General features: G+C 45.7%; 2 protein-coding genes across 4 annotated transcripts in view; one reads left to right on the top strand and one right to left on the bottom strand.

Annotated features, from left to right (window-relative positions):
• LOC117802999 overlaps positions 1–16396 on the bottom strand; it is a 319752-nt gene extending 303356 nt beyond the window's left edge. The window contains exons 1-2 of the mRNA XM_034664243.1: positions 16130–16396; positions 15304–15375 (exon numbers count right to left, since the gene is read on the bottom strand). Of these exons, the coding sequence (XP_034520134.1) occupies positions 15304–15375; positions 16130–16226 (169 nt within the window). The 5' untranslated portion in view covers positions 16227–16396. The remainder of the gene's footprint in view (positions 1–15303; positions 15376–16129) is intronic.
• The window catches only part of PTPN3 (protein tyrosine phosphatase non-receptor type 3), a 139561-nt gene that overhangs the window by 14256 nt on the left and 108863 nt on the right, over positions 1–16442 (top strand). The gene's annotated exons all lie outside the window — the stretch shown is intronic.

Genomic DNA, 16442 nt, shown 5'->3' with positions numbered 1-16442 from the left:
CACCCCCACCCCCACCCCGCCAAGGCTCCCAACCTCAGTGAGCAGTACCATCGTCCCGCCTGTGTTTAAGCAGCAACCTGGGAGCCCTCTCAACACTGCTCTCTCCAATACCAGGTACCTGGTCCACTCACCCAACCTCCTAACTCTCCCAAACTCTCACTTCTCTAGGTTTATAGCAATACTTGAGGCCATCTAAATTTTCCCCCTGTATTACTGTAATGACCTAACAAGTTCCCTTATTCCTTCCCAAGCCATTGTTGTCAGAGGGATCTTTTAAAAATGCAAAATCTAAACATTTTACTCCCCTGCTTAAAATCTTCGGTGCTCCCCAGTGTCCTCAGGGCCTAGTCCAGACTCCTCGCTGTACCACACAAGGCTCTTCACACCTGGCCAGGTCTGAGTTTCTACCTCATTTCCCACCACTTCCCACGCCCTCCCTACCCCACACACTCTCATCATAGATTTTATTTTTTATTTTATTTTTTTTTAAAGATTTTATTCATCTATTCGACAGAGATAGAGACAGCCAGCGAGAGAGGGAACACAAGCAGGGGGAGTGGGAGAGGAAGAAGCAGGCTCATAGCAGAGGAGCCTGACGTGGGGCTCGATCCCATAACACCGGGATCACGCCCTGAGCCGAAGGCAGACGCTCAACCGCTGTGCCACCCAGGCGCCCCTCATCATAGATTTTAAGTTCATGCATTTGCTTATGTTCTTCCCAGAATGTTCTCCCCCTTTTCTACCTGGTCAATTCCTCCTCGTCAATCAAAACCCCAGTGTCATCTTATCCTTGAAGTCTTTTCTGAGCCACCAAGCTGGATTTGTCTGCACTCCTTTAATATCTTGTTCTCATTTCTCTGGTAGCTTTTATATCTCACCACCCTGGAATAGTCTGTTTATCTCTTCTATTAATCTGTGATCTCTACAAGGACAAGATCAGCCATGCCTAATTTGCCTGTATATTTCAGGGTGTAACAGAATGTCTTCCTTTCAGCAATGGCGGGGGGTGGGGGGGAGGTGGTGGGTGGAATAGACAGGTAAACTGAATTAACAATAGCTTCCTGCACAGAAAAAGATCTCCTGAGAGAAGACCTAGGGCAGACTGCTTCATTAAATTCACTAATTTTGCCCAGAGTTTCATCTGGTTTCACAACTACTGGAGTAAACCACACACTACACCAGGTTCTGCGCCAATTATCTCTTCCCTCAGGGACCTGTGTTATTCCTTACGAGGAAGGGTTTCTTGTACGGAAGTAAGGAAGTAGGAGAGCTCCCCCTCCCCCCCCACCGCCCCAGCAGCACCCCAGTTCCTCTGGAGAGGCACCCCCAATGCAGGGATGTCAAGAAGATCTCGTGGAGGAGAGACTCAATCAGCTGTTGCCCCAATAATGCTATGTAACAAACCACCTCCAAAATCCAGCATCTTAAAATCACCACCATTCCTTCACCGTTTGGTTCTACTTCCTATTTTTCTCATCTTCTGGGACCAGCAATCTACGTGGGGCAGCCTTTTTACGGCCGAAGCAGAAGTACAAGAAGGACAAGCCTAACCACGCAAGCACGCTTCAAGCCTCTAATTGTGTAACATCTGCTAACATCCCATTGGCCAAAGCAAGTCACGTGGCCAAGCCCAGAGTTGAGCGGGGAGAAGTCCCTCTACTTCTCGTGTAAGGAACTTCAAGGTTACATGGCAAAGAGCACGGATGCAGAGAGAAGGGAAGAACTGGGGCCAACGCAATCTACGCAATCTTGTGTTTTCAGACTAGAGGTCATCTTAAAAACAGACATCAGTGACTCCATTTTTTTTTTTTTTTTTTGGTCTCTTCACATATAAGCTCCATAAAATCAAAGACTTCACGCTATTTCCAGAACCTGGAACAGAGCGTGGCATATAGCTGGTGCTGATCAATATTTGATGAACAAATGAATGCTTCTTGTTGCCTTCTCCCTACATTCTCACTTCCCAGGAGATGCCATCTGATCAGATAGATTTGTTACCATCAAATACCTTGCAGACTAAGGAATTCAGACTATTCCAGTAGGTAGGCCATGGGGAAACATTGAATTATTTTCAAGCAGAGGAGTAACTTTACAAATATGTGCTTTAGCAAGAGGAACCTGTTATCAGTATTCCAAGAAAAAAGTGAGAGGAAGCTGGGAAACCAATTGGGAGAGGCTATTTGCAAGAGAGATAAGGAGTTCCTGTGACAGAATGCAAAGCTTGGGAAGGATGTGAGAAATATCATGCGGGTAGAATAGAGAGAACAAGCCATTTTCTTGAATGGAAAGAGAGAGCGAGTGCTTGGAGCTTGGAGTCCAGGCAACTGGGCAGATGGCCAATGGACAAGGAGTAGGCTTGTGTGCTGGAGCTGATTTGTTAGTTTGTAACTTGTTGGATGTGAAGTGCTTCTGGGACATCCAGCTGGATGGTAGCTAGTAGACACCAACAATTCAGAACTGGCCTTCAGAAGAGATTTCTCATTAATACCTTAATTTTTCATTTATATCAAGTACTACATTTACATATAATACCCGCTTAGTCAAACTCTCCTAAAACTCCTGGATACCCCCACCAGTTAAAGATCAGGCGAGCAGTTCATTGCAAGTTGCTTGGTTTTCATAAGTCTTTGCACGGAGGCACGAGGAGCAAAGGACAACAGCAGGAAATCAGAGTCCAAGAGAGACAAGTGGCTACAGCCAGGCACGAGCACTTTTCTTTCCCTAGAAGTTAAGACCCCACAAAGGACAGCTCCAGACTTTCATGCAATCAACAACTATTTATTAGTCCCTTCTCTGTGCCAGGCAGTGTGCTCAGGGCCAGAGACACAGGGATGAGTAAGGAAAAGTCCCTGCCTTCGAGGTGGAGGAAGAGGGTGACATGATCTTGGTAAATGCAACCAAGTGATACAAGATCTTGGAAAAATGTTCATTGGGGGTTCGAGACAGAGGCTGGTCAATTCTGACTAGGGGGTAGAAGATAGTAACAGACACCAAAGGTTCAGGAAAGGTCCAGGTTGATGGGCATGGACAATAGTAAAGAACATTCCAGAAGTAGTGCCCAGCGTGAGCTAGGGCTTGTGACAGAGGTGAGCCAGCATGCTGCATTAGTGTTTCAGAAGGGCTGGCACGAGGGGGCAGGAGGGTGTGGAGGAGAGGGGTTAGGAGAGACCAAGACGATGCAGGATTCCGATGACACATGGCTTTGAACACCATGTGAAGGAATTCGAAATGCAACCAGGGTTTCCTGTCCCTGAAACATTTCACATCGGGATCCCAAAGGTCTGGCTCTCCCTTGGTTAGGAGAACCAAATAACTCATAATGAATCTGATTGCTTATCTAAAAGTTGATAAAAATACTTTAATCCCCTGCATGACACGTTTATGATTAAAGGCTTACAAATCACGTGCATGGCGTGCTCAGTTTCAAAGTGCCCTCATGCACCTCGCCTCATTTCAGTCCTCACGCACTTGAGAGGCAGGTGTTACCAACCTCTGATTGATAGATGAGACATTTAGGCTTAGAAAGAGTCCCTAACAAATACTTCTCACAGTCATTATGAAAACCTTTTTTTTTTTTTAAGCCATAAAGATTAGTGTGAGAATATCTAACTGAGGGAGTGTGTGTTCTCCGTTCTTGGGAATGAGAAAAGTGTGTTGGGTGGCCAAATGACTTGCGGAGAATTGTGTTGGTGGGGCCAGTGGTTTCCAAATGCCCTTAAGCATGTGGACCAGCTGCATCCCACTGACCCAGGAGTTTCTTAATAACACAGCATTGTAAGTTTTCACTTTTAGAGATTTTCAGATTTGGTAGGTCAGGAGTGAGGACCAGGAACTAACACCATGAACAAGCTCCCCAGGTGATTCTGATGCACAGACAGCTAGAAAATTGATCAGTTGGCTTCTTTTGGTTGCAGATAACTCGAGGCCCTGATGGTGAAAATGGGCCCCATAGGCCACCTGCCTCAGCTTCACTGAAGTGGCTTAATAATGATACCGTTTCCTGGACCCAACCCAGACCTACCAAATCAGAGTCTCCAGAGGTGGGGCCCTGGAATCCATATTTTATTTTCTTTATTTTTTTGAGAGAGAGCAGGGGTGGGGGGAGCAGAGGGAGAGGGAGAGAATCTTTTTTTTTTTTTCAAGATTTTATTTATTTATTTGACAGAGAGAGAGATAGCCAGTGAGACAGGAAACACAAGCAGGGGGAGTGGGAGGGGAAGAAGCAGGCTCCCAGCAGAGAAGCCTGATGTGGAGCTCGATCCCAAAATGCTGGGACCACGCCCTGAGCCGAAGGCAGACGTAACGTCTGCGCCACCCAGGCGCCCCGGGAGAGAGAGAATCTTAAGCAGTCTCCACACCCAGCATGGAACCCGACGTGGGGCTTGATCTCACAACCCTGAGATCATGACCCAATCAAGAGTCAGACACTTAACTGACTGCGTCACCCAGACACCCCTGCAATCTATATATTTTATTTATTTATTTATTTGACAGAGATAGAGACAGCCAGTGAGAGAAGGAACACAGGCAGAGGGAGTGGGAGAGGAAGAAGCAGGCTTCCAGCAGAGGAGCCTGATGTGGGGCTCGATCCCATAACGCCGGGATCACGCCCTGAGCCGAAGGCAGACACTCAACCGCTGTGCCACCCAGGCGCCCCCCTGCAATCTATATTTTAAACAAGCTCCCAAGATCTGCTTGCTCATTTACTTACAAATATCTCCTAAGGTCTTGCTATGGGATAGACACCGTTCTGTGGGGGTGTAATGGTGAACAAAACCCACAACATCCCTCTCCTGAAGACACTCACATTTTGGCTCAGCTCTTTGAATGCTGGGGTTTGACAACAATACCTACTTTAAAATAATGCAGGTTGCTGTAAGACTATAAGGATCAATACAGAAGATGGAAATCTCAAAGAACCCCAGAACAGACACTCCACGGGGTCCAAGTGCACCAGGAAGAAACACGGTTTGGAAGTGGAAGGATGCAAGGTGGAGTCCTCAGTATCAGGACTCCCTGTTGTGGCTGTCCCAGTTAACCATTGCTGGTCACAAACCACTGCCAAGACAGTGGCTCAAAAACGACAATTTTTTTTTTTTTTTAACATCTCATGATTCTATGTGTTGGCTAAACAGTTCTTTCACTGGTCTTCTCTGAGTTCAGCTGAGACAAGCCTGCCGTAGCTAGGCCTCTCTCCTCTCTCCTCTCCGTCCTGGGTTTCTCAATGGTGTGGTGGTCTCAGGGATCCAAGAGGGCCACTCCTCGTGCACAAATGTCTATTAAACACCTATTGGGTCCTGTTCACTGATGTTCCATTGAACAAATCAAGTGACTTTGGCTGAGCCTCTGTGTGGGAGCGGACTGCATAGGGGTGTGGATCCCAGGAAGTCAGTTTTGTGCAAGTCATCTGTGTAACATTCAACCACAGTTACTCTGGATGTTGCTTGATCTTGGGCTTTCTTTGTGTGTCTTCACTTTTTTTTTTCTGCTGTGTCCTCCAGTTGAAATTCCTACATGAAGGAATCCAATTGCTCTTACTAAGCACTTCATGGCTCATGGGCTTCCTAACTCACGGGGATTCTAGGACTCAGAAGGACTCCCAGCAGGGCTTGTATAAAGGAGATGAGGTGACCATGGGTATCGGAGGTACCATAATTAAACCTCCCACGGAACAGTTATGAAATTCCTGTGGTCACTGCTATAGTCACCCGGATATAAAAATATCTTCCCATACGATTATCTGGGAGCAAAAGTTTTGTGTTTGTATTGGTTACATAGATTTCTTAAAGTATTTCCTTCTTATTTTTGAAGTGCTATACATCTGTTGTAGAAGATTTGAAAAATATGAAGAAAATCACCAGTTGTTATAAACTGAATGTGTCCCCCAAAATGTCTATGTTGAAACCTAATCCCTAATGCATTTGAAGGTGGGGCCTTGGGCAGGTGATTAGCTTATGAGCGTGGAGCCCTCATGAACGGGATCAGTGGCCTTATAAAAGAGACCCCAGAGAGCTCCCTCACCCCATTCCATCATGTGGGAACAAAGTGAGAAGACAGCTGTCTATAAACCTTGGAAACACACCCTCACCTGACACTGAATCTACCAACACCTTGATCTTGGACTTCCCAGCCTCCAGAACTGTAAGAAATAAATGTTTGTCGTTTGTAGGCCACCCAGTGTATGGTATTTTGTTATAGTAGCCCGAACAAACTAAGACACCGGTCATATCATTATCTAGAAACAATTACTCTTAACATTTTACTCTACTTTCTTTCAGGATTTTTATGTTCATGAATGTGTTTTTCTTTACAAAGTTATGCTACGAATACAGCTTTTATCTTATGCTCTTTATCTAAACTACATAACTAGCATTTTCCCAGGTCATTACAAACTCTTTGTAAAATAATTTTAAGAGTTATACAATAATTGGTGGGACATAGGGTTGTGTATTCATTCGGTCCCTTATCTCATCTTTCTTAGCAATTATCAACAGTGCTAAAATAATCCATTTCTGCTCATAAGACTTTATCTACATTTGGATTTTTCCTTTGAATAGATTGGGTCCATATTTTTTCCTTATATAGCACGGTTTTCAAGATTACTTCGGTGTTTCTTAATAAATCGTAAAAGAGAGATTTTTCCTCCTGAATGGGAAGGACGCTCTCCTCCGCTCCATATGCCAAGGCTGGCTTTGCAGAGTAGGTCCACTTCCCCTTGCTCTACAGTCCTGTCTATCCTCATTTCCATGTGGGTGCACAGGATAGCCAGGCTGGGTTGGCTTTTCAATGACTTCACCAGGACCAGAGACAGAGCTGTACATGTTCCCACGGCCACCTCTTTATCCAAACCATGGAAAACTGACTTTTTTTTTTTTCATAACTGGCACAGGCTGTGTTTGGGTCAGGAACCCAACATTAACTACAAAGACTGACCTCAACCCAGGGAACTTGAGAAGAAACTAGATAACACTGTTGGGAAATTGTTCTCTCATGTGAATTGGCATTTGAAATATGTACTAGTATTATGCATGTTTTTTTATGCCAATGAACCAAGTGTAATGGAAAATAATATGCTGGCCTTAGTAAGTCAAAGGACTTGGGCTGACTGAAACGTATCAGTAAGGCAATCCAATTTCAACTAATTTTCTCACTCATCACACCCTATCTAGGTTTCTAGCATGCAAAGAAATGATGTGAGTTCACAGTGGCGGCAGCTGGCTTGCTCAATTGTGTATAATGTGTTAAACGTAAATCTAGTGGAATCTAAATGCAGAAGGAGGGGCTCCTGGGTCTGCCTATGCAGTCAAAGAAAGCTGATTACTCAGATTGTATAAGACTGAGAGAGAAATGAGGACTGCCCTCGATGCTTTGGACCTTATAAGGCAAGGATAAAATATTGTCATGGGTGCTGACAAAATTGGGGCAGCTTCCCATGGTTGAGACTGTACACGATTCTAGATTACAATGAAATTGAAACCACAAGACAGTAAGAAGGTTTTAGGCCCCCCTCTATTCCTCGGTAATTTCTATGATGGATTTCATTCACCCTGTTGTTGCTGGTCCTACTGCCTGCCCAAAGATGAAGGTCACGGGACCCCGAGCTGCTTTGGGATTAGCTCACTCAGCAATACAGGTAGACAAAAAAGGGGTGTGTCCTTGACCTGTAGACTTCTGCCAGCACAACCAGGTGACTCCCAGGTGTGGAGAGGCAGGGGCAATGTCCTAATTCCTTTAATTGATTCACATAGAAATCTAGAGTGCATAGTGATATCTAATCACAGATTAATTAGACCTTATTTGGGACACCACTGCTCATGTTTCTCCCTTAGCTTATCTCCTATATCTTCTTATACTCCCTGTGTATCTACAGCTGTCTGTACCTCTTTTCTGTCTATTGGTCAATTAATTATTAAGCTCGCAAGCAGAATTCCAGAAGGAACTCCAAAAGGACTTTAGATACAACATAACTTCTTGCTCACTGGAGAAAGGCAGGCAATTTTTGAGAGGAGACTCATGGCCCTTTGCATACCCTGCTCAGAAATAATAGTCACAGCCTACATGGCATCATGGCATCATGACCCCATTCAGGGGATTTTTCCAAGAGCATTCCAAAAGGGGCATGTACGTTAATAACTACGTGGGAGTCAGCAAGTGATGAGAAGCATGATAGAACAGACCAAATCCACAGGGGTGCAGGAATTAGACTGCAAATAACCAGTTGGGATAATCTAGAAAGAGGTAGCTTGTCAGATGAGCTTTAAAGGATGGGTAGGATTTCAAAGGCAGCAACGGTCGAATGATCTGTTTTAGGAGGTTGATGTGGTTCACGTTCATTCTTCAAGAGGAAGCAAGAGATTTGTGCCAGTGGTTGGGCTAAATGACCTCGGATGGGCAAGGTGGCAGCAATGAAGAGCAAACAGAGAAACCCAAGAAGACAAAGAAATGGACAGAGAGTAATGTTTTCTGATACAATAGCTGGAGAACTTCACACTGGAACAGGGAGTTTTGGATGAAGAAAAACAGTATCTGGGTAGGCCTTGGTGGCTGCCACATGAAGCCGGTCCCTGATCACTGCTCAGGCATGTTGGCAGAAAATCATATGACTCTCATCAACCCATACCCTGTATGTGGAGATGGCTTGCCTTAGGAACTCTGATGTCCCTGGCCAAACATGGATTCCTTAAACTCTACGTGTGACTCGTGTTTATGGAGGCATCGCTGGACAGTCTGTTTGGACTTCAATGCAGTGACTGTGTGTACTATGGAAAAAATGAGAGCAACATCCTAGCAGGACGCCGGGGCGCAGTTGAGGAAATCCTGTGGTGTGTCATCCACGCAATACTAGAAGGTCACCAGAGCACAGGGCAGGCTGAACGGTGCCCCCTGTTCTTGAAATGTCATCAGGGATTGGAAGCACAGTTCTCTTTTGGGCCCAGATCAGGTTTCCAGTGTCTCAAGGATGGAACCGTGAGCCAAGCTAGAACAGATTTCAGATGATCGTCTTTCCGTAGGGCTGTGACTTCCAGTCAAGGCGTGGGTAGCTGAAGCACTCTGACTTCCCAGCCATTTTCTTACCAGCTGTGTCAGGAAAGCACCATTCTTGATCTCGAGATCACTGAAGTGATTTTTCTTACTCCTTTACCCTCATCCGAAGCTCTCTTCCTGTTCCATCCCTCAGCCACACGCATTGCCAGCAGGAGTAAGAGCCCTTGACCTAGGGCTGTTTCTTTAAAGTAAGCTGTACCGTGTTGTGCCCTGGTCTTAGTTACAGCCTTGATTTGTCAAGTAACCTGGGCTTTGTACTTAGTACAATTTAGAGGGAGCCAAAATGTAAAACAAAATCGTTTTTTTTTTAAAAAAAAAAAACCATGCATACATCATTATATTTTTCTCCCACAGAGAATGTACTTTTAAATAGGTTATGCATCACCTGGTACATAATTCAGAAGGTACAAAAGGGTTTATGGCAAAAGGCAAACACTCATCCCTCCCCTGCCCCCACTTGTCCAATTCCTCTTCAGGAGGTAATGACCTTCTCAGGTTCAGTTTTGTGTGTACTCTACACACGCCAATGTGTTTATTTTAGTGTCTACTCCTCTTAGCAAACATCACCACCACTGTGACTATCCCCATTACCACCTCCTCTCCAGTCACATGGTTAGCTTCCTCCTGGCCCCGGGAGAGCATGGTCAGGTGGATGGAGTCAGAGATCCAAGGTCAAGAACAGAAAGCAGAAAGCCTGATAGCTCACTACTAGGGGTCCCTATTAGCCTGCAGGGGATGCCCTCTCTCCATCTCCTGTCTTCTCCCCTTCTACCCCTCTAAATGGTTAAGAAGCTGATGCTGTGGCTCTTCACCCCATCCATCCAAGCATCAGTAATACCTACAAGTCCATGATTATCTCTTGGTAAAATTTCCCATCCTCTTAGTTTATCAGACTAGGTTCCTAGTGTACATATATTGGAGGCTACAGGACAGAAGTTATAAAACTTCAGTGTACAAAAGATTCTTTTTTTTTTTAAGATCTTATTTCTTTATTTGAGAGATAAAGATTGAGCACACAAGTGGGGGGGGGGTAGGGACAAAGGGAGAGGGAAAAGCAGACTCCCCGCTGAGCAGGGAGCTGGACTGGATTCCAGGACCCTGAGATCAGGAGCTGAGCCAAAGGCAGACGCTTAACTGACTGAGCCACCCAGGCGCCCCTTTATAGTTAATTATAAAATGTAGGTTCTTGGGGTCCACAAGCAGAGCCAGAAGGTCTGAGCTGAGGCCAGAAGTCTGCTTTTACACAAAGACTCCTTCTCTCAAGGTGATCTTGATACGTGGTTCCTGGATCAAAGTTTAAAAATGCTGCTTTCAGTATTTTCCCTGACTCTTCTCCCTAGAATCTTCTATCAGGGTATTCCTTGAATGTGTCCTTTATGGTTGCTGATTTTCCAAAGCCATGACCTCTGTATGACTATCCTACGCTAGTAGCCTGGGTATTTTTCTCTCTCTCCTTCTATTGTTGGACATGTGAACCTCAGAGGTGTGGTTGGGAGACTTGACAAACCCACTCTCCCTGGGTTTTGTAAGATGACACCACCCATTGCTTAAACCATCAGCCAAGTTCAGGATATCAACTCTCATTCCCTGCATTTCCCATCATTTCTCTTTGTTTCTAAAGCCACACCCTTCCGCTGAGTTTCCCGAGCAGGATCTCAAAATCCCTAGACTTACCTTTCCATTTCTTGTGTAGCAGCAAATCCATGTGGTGGTAGGTGGGCCTATTAGGTTCCTTCTGGTCCCTCTGGCATACCTATAGCGGGTGCGCCAGGAAATTGTTTCTCTAACTCAGGTCTGTGTATCCCTGAGGGTTCACTCAAGTGTTCTTGAAGGTCTGAGAACCCTCTGAGATAACTGGTTATGTTATTTTTGCATTTACATGATAATATTAAAAATGTATACATACTCTGGATCATATGGCTGACTCCCTTATAAGAGAGGCCTGCTACATGATTTCAGTTCCCTTATTCAAATCTGTGTTTACTGTCAGGTTGCATCTGGTCACCATCTACAAGGACGACATTTAACTTTCGATTATGCTGAGAAGCCCATTTGGCAGCCATCACGTTGGCTTGGCTTCTGTCTAGCTCACGCTGAAAGGCTGAGTCCTACCCGGGACAGACAGGGGAGGACCCTCAAGTTCTTGCCCCTGGTTACTCTTTGGCATTACACTGCCTCACCAACCTTTGTACTGGCTGTTCCCTCTACCCAGAGTCTTTTCCAGGTATCTACATGAGTAACTCTGTCATTTTCTTCAGATGTCCATAAGTATTTGCTTAAGTGACTAAATTTTTCAGTCCTATTTAGAACTGCAATTCCCCACCCACCTCACCTCTAGTACCCTTTCTATGAGCCTTACCCCTGGTCTCTTAACATACAACACAATGCACTCGTATATAAGGCTTGCTGTTCCTTGTCTGACTTGTCCTGGTGGAAGGCTCCCATGCCCATGAGAGCAGAAATTGTTTCTTTGGCGCACTTATGTCTCCCAAGCACTTAGAGCAGTGCCCAACATATAGCAGGTGCTTAAAAAATATGTGATGAATGAATGAATGAATGAATGAATGAATGAATCCACAACACTGCTCTTGTACCCATGCTAAGTTTGTTCATCGGTTTTACAAACAAACCACTTTGGGCACTGATAATTTGCAATGGAAAAACATTTTTCGATGCATAAAACTTCAGGCTAAAAATTTGTGTTCCTCGCAGTGAGATCCATGAAGTCCAGGAGCGCTAAGGACACAGGCTGAGGGGATGAACAGGGTCCCAAGTCAGATGAACCCGCCCCCCTACATGCTCCTGACTAGACCACTGATCAGTTCATCCTCTCCCTCCCTCCTGGGCCAGGAACAGACATTCTGTCATCTTCTGCCAGCGCTGGGACAGGGCAGGGTGGGCTTCACTCTCTGTGAAAGGAACTTCTCCCATTCGTGTATGATTCCAGAGTAGCTGTTTTCCCTCTCTACATCATTTTGTTTGGCTTGCCAACTTTTAAAGTTTGTTTCACTTTTCCTGATCATGAAAGAAACACACCATAAAATAAGATTTAGGGAACTATAAAGGCATAGCAAAGAAACAGGTGCCCAAAGACTTGAGGTTCTCTGGATTTACAAAAGATACCTTCCATATCTTTTTCCTCTGCTTGTAAATGCAATGCTCAGATAGTCACCATCAACATTTCAGTGCAGTTCTTTCTAGTCTTTTCTCTATGCATATGCATTACGTTGACAGACAGGAAGTTGCCAATGTTCAACCATCATTGACCCACATGACGGCAGCTTCATATGGTGTAACTTAGTAATTCAGAGTAGAAGCCATACTACGTATATAATTTTGCATCGTGTTCTTTTCACTTGTCATTACAACAGCACCGCTTGCCCATGGATTTGCTGATGTTTGGCCCGTCAGGAGCCTGCATTAACAGTACAAATAATTGATGAACATTAGCATTGCAGCTCGGAGCCCTGCCCTGTGAATCACTGAAACAGTCCACGTGGTGCCCAGACTTCCTGAGTCTTGATGTGAATGACAATCCTCAGTGATTCTTCCAGGAAACTCTTCCTATAAATGGCCCCAGCCAATTGCTTGTGTATGGTGCTGGGCACCAGACTTTCTTTTTTTTTTTTTTTTAAAGATTTTATTTATTTATTCGACAGAGATAGAGACAGCCAGCGAGAGAGGGAACACAAGCAGGGGGAGTGGGAGAGGAAGAAGCAGGCTCATAGCAGAAGAGCCTGATGTGGGGCTCGATCCCATAACGCCGGGATCACGCCCTGAGCCGAAGGCAGACGCTTAACCGCTGTGCCACCCAGGCGCCCCTGGGCACCAGACTTTCTGTCCGAACGGCAGCTTCTGGGAATATGCTAATAACTGTGTCCAGCTGCCCATCTTGCATTCCTCTTGTACGAATCTGGCCCATTACCAGTGATGCGTATAGGGTTTGTGGCATACCTTCTTCTCCAACGAAATGACCCTCTTCAGCTTTTTGTGTTTGTTAGTGTTTAGTGTTTCTGGGCCAAGAAGAGTCTACCAGCACTACTGAAAGAGAGAGCTGGGTTTTTTGGGGGTTTTTTGTTTGTTTCTGTTTTTGCTCATCAGCAGTAGGAGGGCTGCTATTAGGGCCGCGGCTTTCTCTTGGCAAACATCATCAGGACTATCGGCCCTGTATCTTTTCATCACAGCAAAGTTCTGAGGAGTCTGTGCACCAGGTGGCTCTATTATGTTGCGATTCCGACTCCAAAATGATTATCCCGGGAGAATCATCTATGTCTGGACTGGCCTCATTATCTGAGACTTTGGGATAGCCTTACCCCTAAGGAGGCCTCTACTTACTCTCGATTTGGCTGGGTTCAACCACACAGACTAAGATTACGTGTCCATCCAAATGCTTCATTTCCATAAAGTTTGGGAGCTTATGATATAAGATCAACTGTCACTGCTGATAATAACATCACGTCACTCCAGATGCAACAGCTGAAAAGGACGGATTTTAACATTTTGGCTCCAACAATAAAATAGTAACAGGAGACCAGAACACTTAAAGGCAATCTGCAGCCTACAAACACATCAAAGGGTAGAGAAAATAAGGCAAAAAGACACAAAATGAAATGATGTGTGGTTTCTCTTCTCATCAATACATGGTAAGCTACTGCACAGAGAGGCAGTATTATAAAATCTAACACCCTTGGCTTTGAGGTCAGACCAACTGTGTTCAGTCCTGACCCTGACTCTTACTAGTTGTGAATGGCTCCTAGATTGTTTCCTCTTCTGTAAAACTGAGCTAGAAACACCGATTCTGGACAGTGACTGTAAGGATAAAAGACACAATATGTGTAAAATATCAAGAATGCTTGAGCTTGATAATAGTAATTATTATGATGATTAGACTTTCACAAAACTTCACAAATTTTTAATTTGGTCTTTTAATGTTTATTATTGCAAACACAACAGTGTGACAGTAATAGACTTTTTTTTTTAGTAATAAATTTAAAAAGAGAAACCAACCACACTACCCCCCAAAGTTAAAGTATTTACATTTTCCCATATTTCCTTCTAGTCTGGTGAATGTGTAGACATAATCTTTGTGCAGTGTATTTGTGTTTTCAGCCTTTTTTCCCACTTAACATTGTATTGTAAGTTTCCCCCTCTTGCAGTATGGTCTAACTTAGTATAAACTAGTTAATATTTCAACAAATATACCATAACCTAACTAATCATTCCACTAATTGTGGACGTTCATTTGTTTCCAGTTTGGGGAATATTCTTTCCTTTTGTTCCTGCTTCTGTTATGGTAATCGAAATGCATGATTTTAAAAAGATTTAGGTCTTTTCCTTAGGTGTACAGATATTTTTTAGCTCGAATTTAAGAACACTGTTTAAGTTCATGACTGTTGCATGTGGGGAAAGAAAGGGCAGTTTCAGCCTATTTTGTCACATAAGGCAAATTGAGACAACTCCAAGAATTCACATGTCCATTAACTTATGTTTCCTCATATTAGCACTCGGCAAACTAGTTTGCAGATGACAGATAACTGAGGTAGGCACTCATGAAATGGATCTTTAAAGTGGATTAAACATGCTCACGTTTTTTATTTCATTCAGTCCCCACATTCTGCCTACATCCAAGTGATGGGTATTCGCGTTATCGGAAGCACAGAGAGAGTAAGGTGCTTGGCCCAGATCACACAGCGGGGAGGGCAGAGAACGCCCTTCCCGGACTCTGAATCCCCAGCTATCTTCCGAAGATTTGAGAAAAAAAAAATGCCCCCAGACCCTCCAAGAGGCGTCGGAAACAAAGCGGGGGCTGAGCGTCCGGCGGGGCTTTGCGGGGGCGTCGCCGGCCCCACCAGGAGACTCCTCCTCCCGGGGAACTCGGGCGCCGCCCGGCTCCGAGCATGCCCAGTGAACTCCCCGTCCGTCTCAGCGGGGCTGGACAGGCGCCGCGCCTCCAGGTTTTGCGAGCCACCAAAGGGCGGGGCAGGGAGCAGGGCGGGTCCTGTTCCTGGGACTCCTTGACACCCTCGGAATTCCCCCCGACGCGACGCTCAGGCGGCGCCCACTGCAGTGGCGCTACCCGGGGACATGCAATTCGGGGACAACCAAAATGAGGGACCAGGTGCCGCCGGAGGCCACCGAATGGCCCTGCGCAGACCGGCCCCTGGACCTCGGGCACCTTAGTCCAGACCGGACGGCTCCAGACATCAGTCCATCCCTTCATTCACATATTCATTCAACAAATAGTTTTTGAGCACTTACTGTGTGCCTCGTACAGGACCTGGGACACTGCAGTGAAGACAGGCAGGGCTATACAGCAGCTCCAGCAGTTCCCTAGGTGAATACACAAGAAGTAAGCAAATGAGAGGAAAAGTCACTTGCCGACCTCATCTCCAACTTGTGTTGCACCTTAATGTCTTCCCGCGGGGTGTTCCTTCTGCGGGGCTGAAACGTCACCTTCTCAGGGTCACTGTCACAGGCTGATCAGCCCACCGCATTGAAAACTGTACTCCCTAGACCTTCATCTCCTTACCCTGTCCTTTTTCCCGTTTAGGACTTAAAACCTTCTAATATACTATACAGCTTGCTTGCTTACTTACATGTTTATTGTCTGCTGCCTGCCTCTCTTTCCCCAAACTCCACCAGGGGACAGGATTTTTGCCTATTTGTTCACGACGCCTGAAGTACCAAAGTAGATCATCAATAATTACTTGTTGAATGAATTAATGGATAGTGATAAACGTGAAGGAAATAAAATGAGGACATGGAGAATGTCCAGGAACAGGGTGTTAATGTAGTAAGGTGCTGAGGCAAGGCCTCTCAGATAAGGAGGGCATAGGTACCATGAGAAGGTGCCAGCCACGTGAAAAACTGGGCAAAGAAGTCCCACACAGCAGGGGGGGAAGCATGTGCAAAAGTCCTGAGGCTGGCTAAGTTCTGAGACTTTGGTGGAAAGAAAGGTGCCCGTGAGGCTGCAGGAAGGCGGGTGTCCAATGAGGTGGAAGAGGACAGCAAGAGCACAGATGCGAGGAGGGGGGTAATGACGGGTAAGAAATTTGTGGAAGAAGGTTTAGGCCGGTAAGCTTACTATTGGAAACGGATGAGCACCGGACTGAAAGTCGGCAGGACTCCAGCTGGGCAAGACTTGTCCTCATTTCAAAGATTTGTTGAACTTTGCTTGACATTCCTGAGCGTAAAATCACTCAGGGCTCGGCACACAGTAGGTACCCAGTGAATGGTTATGGAACGAATGCCTGCGTGCCGCGCGAGGGGACTGCGGGCTGCCAGGAGCTCGGCAGCAGAGCCCCGGTGGTCCTGGGCGGTGCATCCGAGCGCGCCAGACCATGGCGGAGCAGGGGCGCCCCGCAGGGCGGCCGGGCGCCCGCCCCCCGCCCCCCGCC

This window comes from Ailuropoda melanoleuca, chromosome 7 (genome assembly GCF_002007445.2).
Source record: "Ailuropoda melanoleuca isolate Jingjing chromosome 7, ASM200744v2, whole genome shotgun sequence".
Lineage (NCBI taxonomy): Eukaryota > Metazoa > Chordata > Mammalia > Carnivora > Ursidae > Ailuropoda > Ailuropoda melanoleuca.
This window is presented reverse-complemented; position numbering and strand designations above follow the sequence as displayed.